Source organism: Azolla caroliniana, unplaced genomic scaffold (genome assembly GCF_043228905.1).
Source record: "Azolla caroliniana isolate FFs.n. ecotype wild unplaced genomic scaffold, voAzoCaro1.0.p SCAF_1307, whole genome shotgun sequence".
Lineage (NCBI taxonomy): Eukaryota > Viridiplantae > Streptophyta > Polypodiopsida > Salviniales > Salviniaceae > Azolla > Azolla caroliniana.
The window spans coordinates 1-4,403 of NW_028231742.1; the positions used below are offsets into that span (position 1 = coordinate 1).

At 35.6% G+C, this 4,403-nt stretch overlaps 1 protein-coding gene across 1 annotated transcript; it reads left to right on the forward strand.

Annotated features, from left to right (window-relative positions):
* Positions 1-244: 244 nt before the first annotated feature.
* Positions 245-2,039, forward strand: LOC147847245 (RRM in demeter (DUF1985); the record flags this gene model as incomplete). The annotated part of the gene is made up of 7 exons (XM_087339399.1): positions 245-480; positions 534-645; positions 730-787; positions 1,130-1,239; positions 1,611-1,676; positions 1,760-1,874; positions 1,955-2,039. Coding segments are annotated over 7 exons (771 nt in total), but the record flags the coding sequence as incomplete, so codon positions are not given.
* Between the last annotated feature and the right edge of the window lie 2,364 nt (positions 2,040-4,403).

A 4,403-nucleotide genomic window follows, 5' to 3' on the forward strand; every position in this document is an offset into this window, starting at 1 on the left:
ATGCATTCATTTGCAAACGTATGAAAACGAATGTTTGAGCAGACAAATGCATATATTACGTACTATGGTTTCAACAATTCATGAAAAGTGAAATGCCTTGGACAATTTGTCAAACATGAAGATTTGCCAGACTATATTAAATTCTGCATTTGAGGACTTCAATGACTAAACAGTATTCCAAATATTTTTACCATGAAAACCATATTATGGTATAATAAGACTATGAAACTTGGATGTTATGAAGGATAACAGTTTTTCTCAACATGGATGTTGTAACGATGATCTTCCATCAACATCACAAGGAGTACCTCGTTGTACTTCTCAATGTATAACAAAATCTGATGTAGCATGTACACCTGTATATCAAACTGATATTGTAGAACTATCCGAGACTGCTAATGTGGTGGTGGTACATGACGCAGCTCAAATTCTTGCTCCACCATTAAAGAATATCAGACGCATGAGAACCATCTATTATGTGTAAGTTATCTTCTTCATGCATTCTAAACTGTACGCTATGTTTCCTCATTTAGTTTAAATTATTTTGTTCATCAATGTTCATATGGAGTGTTGATTCAATCATGCATTTCCTCGCTTTGGTTTTGTAGGTATGAGATACCTGATGATCATCGCCTTCTAAAATCAGTAAGGTCTGTAGTTTTTTTCATTATTCAACCAATTTGTATGAAAACCTTCTAAAACACACTCATACTAAATCACATGAAATAGGTGGATCCCCGAGAGAAGGATGATCCATGTTGTTATCTGCTAGCAATTTGGGGTCCAGGTAGTTCACAACTTTGTATGTTAAATAGAAGACAAGCTTTCTCTTGATAGAGGTAATAGAATGCATTATGCTTCAAATCCATATAGAAGATTTCACCTTCATTCCACTGTACGTAGGACTATGTTATGTATTTCACAAACAGAGCTTTTCAACACTGAGAAAACAGACTTAGAAGTGTAGATAGCATGTATTGTCAAAACCTTCCTAGACCTTGGCAAGGAATAATTTTAATGCATGCTCTCAGAGCCATATGGATTGCATGAATTAAACATCTTTAACAGTTATTATTATGCTTTACCAACTGTTAGATTGTGTTCTATAAGGCTCATTATTTTCACACAGGTGAAACTCTAGAGCCTCAGCAGGAAATTGATGAGCTCTGCAGGGATGAATTTGCTTACACCTGCAGCAGCTCATCTGGTGCTGATGAGACTGTTGCAGGGACCTTTCTAGTAAGAATATATTTTCGGTTTACTGCCTTATGTGTTAATAATCTAGAGGGCGAACAATAAATTTGTATCATGTTTTAACTCTGTAGTGGTGACAGCGCACAAAACATTTCAAACTCAGGGAACTAAATGTTTATCGTGATGATAAATGACTAGTGCTTTTTGCCATAATATTATCTAGAATTGAGCCCAAAATATTTCACAAAGTTTTCTTGAAGACCAAACGCATTATACTAGCCCTTTCGAATGTTTTTAAGTGTTAAACCTATTATACTAAAGACTATTAAAATGCAGTTCTGATGAATGATGAGAGTATTATTTACATATATTACTTGGATTTTATTATTTATTCATATAAACTGATAGTCATACAGATTCCCTGCAGAACTGCAATGCATGGGAGCTTCCCCTTAAATGGAACTTACTTTCAGGTTAATGAGGTATTTAGAACTATACTAATGTTACCTTCTCATGTTTTCTTTTTTCCATGAATTCTTTTTACATATTCGGGAACGTTTTTCAGGTATTTGCGGATTACGAAAGTAATCTACACCCCCTTCAAGTTCCTCGCTCTTTAATTTGGGGCTTACGTTGGAGATTTGTTTACTTTGGCACATCTTTGCCCAACATATTCAAAGGTGCTTATTAACTAAGTTTCATTTATCAGTAAATAATTAATGGATTTAATATTTTTTTCCTTGTCATTTTCTTGTTTCAGGCTTCTCAACAAATGAAATTAAGGACTGCTTCTGGCGAGGTAAACCTCTCTCTTTCATTGTTTATGTTTCTTAAAGTGTGCTTCCTTTTCTTGCTACATACTTTACGTTTCTTCAAATATATATGCAAAGAAAGTCATGTTGTTAAAGTTCCATCTAGCTAGTAGAGATGGTCTATATCTAACATGAATGCCTGTGGTGAATGAGATGAATTATGTGCAGTGCAAAATCGTCATTTCATTGAATTTTCCTGATGTGACAAGGTATTTCATGCATAGAGAATTCTGATACCAGCTTAAAGATGAAAAATTCTAATGTTGAAAACCCGAACTGATTAATATATAGATTGGCAGAAAGATGAAAAACTCTTCAAAACACATCCTGATGATGTCTGATGTACTCTAAGAGGACATCGCCTTAAATTTGAACCATTTTTTTCCTCTGTTGTCCATGACTCTGTACCAAGCTATGTATAATTATGGTGAAAAAATGTTTAGAGTAATTACGTATTTGCAGTATTCAAAAACCATCTTAAAACCTTTAAAGGCAACATCCACAATCTACAAGATAAGATGTTTTTAATTAAATTTTGATGAAAACATTATGCTGAAAAGTCTATTTTGTTGCTTGTACAGGTTCCATAATCTAGATGCATATGAATGTTCTGATATTAAAACAAAGTCGATCTCTTTTCAAATATAATTTGAAAGCACCACAGAAATTCCTCTGTATCCTGACCATTTGTAACATCGTACATGCACCATTACTAAACATATTTGTAAGTGAACCTTTCCACTTGTGACAAGTTTTTTTGAGGTTTAAACCTCTTTCACCTAGGCTCTTTACTATGAGTTTTGTAACTTGATGTTTCTTGCACCCATTTATCATTATGAGCTTTCTAAGTTCAACCTCCTTGCAACCCAACCCCACTGCAAACAAATGCAACGGGATACATAATACTGTCTCAAGCTGCTTGTTACGAAATGGAACGACAAAATCTGTTTACAAAGCAAATTTTTTGCATCCACAATCTCTAGAAGTTGTTTAGAGCTGGATGTGACATTTCCAAGGTTGATAGATATTTCATTGATTCTTATGGCATGACTCTTGCAAGTATAGGATTTTTGGACCCATTTTTCCTGTATGATCTCAGTATGGTTGAACCTACTTGTCACCAAATTTTCGATATAACCTTTTCTACGTTGAGGCTTCTTGTATTAATGTAAATTTCTGTAATGTAACCTTTGTAAGTTGGGGCTTTTATACTTAAAAAACAGAGAACGTTTACTTTGATACCAGTTTTCCAAGTTGAGGCTTCTCGTAACCTGTTCTCTGGTTCGAGCTTTCTAAGTTGGATGATATAAATGCGTGTACGCATTTCTTTTTGTCACTTCAAACATAAGAATATTCTGCAATAGAAGATGGATATGGAACAAACATCGCAAACTAGAAGCTCAAATGAAGAAACTGAGTATGAGACAAACGAAAAAAATTTAGTTTTTCAAACTAAATAGCTTTGGGACATCCGCATACTCTCAGAGAGACATATTCTCATACATTCTTCATTAGGAAAAACATAAATTAGGTTAAACACACACAGAGAGAGAGACAGAGAGAGAGGAATTCATCCATTTAGTAAAACAGGGACTCAAGAACAGAATGGAATGAGTGTGTCACATACCTTTTTTGAGCTCCTTTCTGTTGCATCTCGTTCGCGACGGGATGGAGCCGCTTTTCTCTGATTTGTCTCAGAGAGAGAGAGAGAGAGAGAGAGAGGAAAGAGAGGGAATTTTCAAAGGAGGTTGGGTTTTCCATAATTCGCCGAAATGCCCCCGCAGGACACTAAACCAACCCCCAGAAGAAGAAGAAGAAGAAGAAAGAGAGAAAAAGGGTACCCATGCCCATTGCTTGCTCGAATAGCTTTGCCCCATACATTATACATATAGATGAATCATGAGCTCACCATATCAATCGGGCCTACACTATTGCCAGGGGCGTTTACCGAAATCAAGAAAATAAAAGAGCACCCGTCTCTCGAAGGCAATAAGATCAAGTCGTGTCTCCAATTATGACTATACTCGAGGGGGTTGATCAGGCAACACTTACCCGATCAATCCGCATAACTTTGGTAGCTTCTTTATTGACCTCATTGAAAAATATATATTTTATTGCCAATTCTTTATTAACAAGGGAATTGTAATCAGCACATATTTGCACCCATCCATCAAGCTCCAACTCTTGCAAATAACGCTAATTTCCGCATAACTTTGGCAATTGCTTTATTGGCTTCATTGCTTTACTGCATAAAGAATTGCCCGAGGGTATATATGGAGTGGGATTTAGGATCGGAATCCCATTAATGGCGTAGCTTAACTAAATGATACTATAGAATGTCTTGTTCAAATCTCTTTGAAGTAGCATGACCCACTCTTCGTTGCATGACCTAGTTAC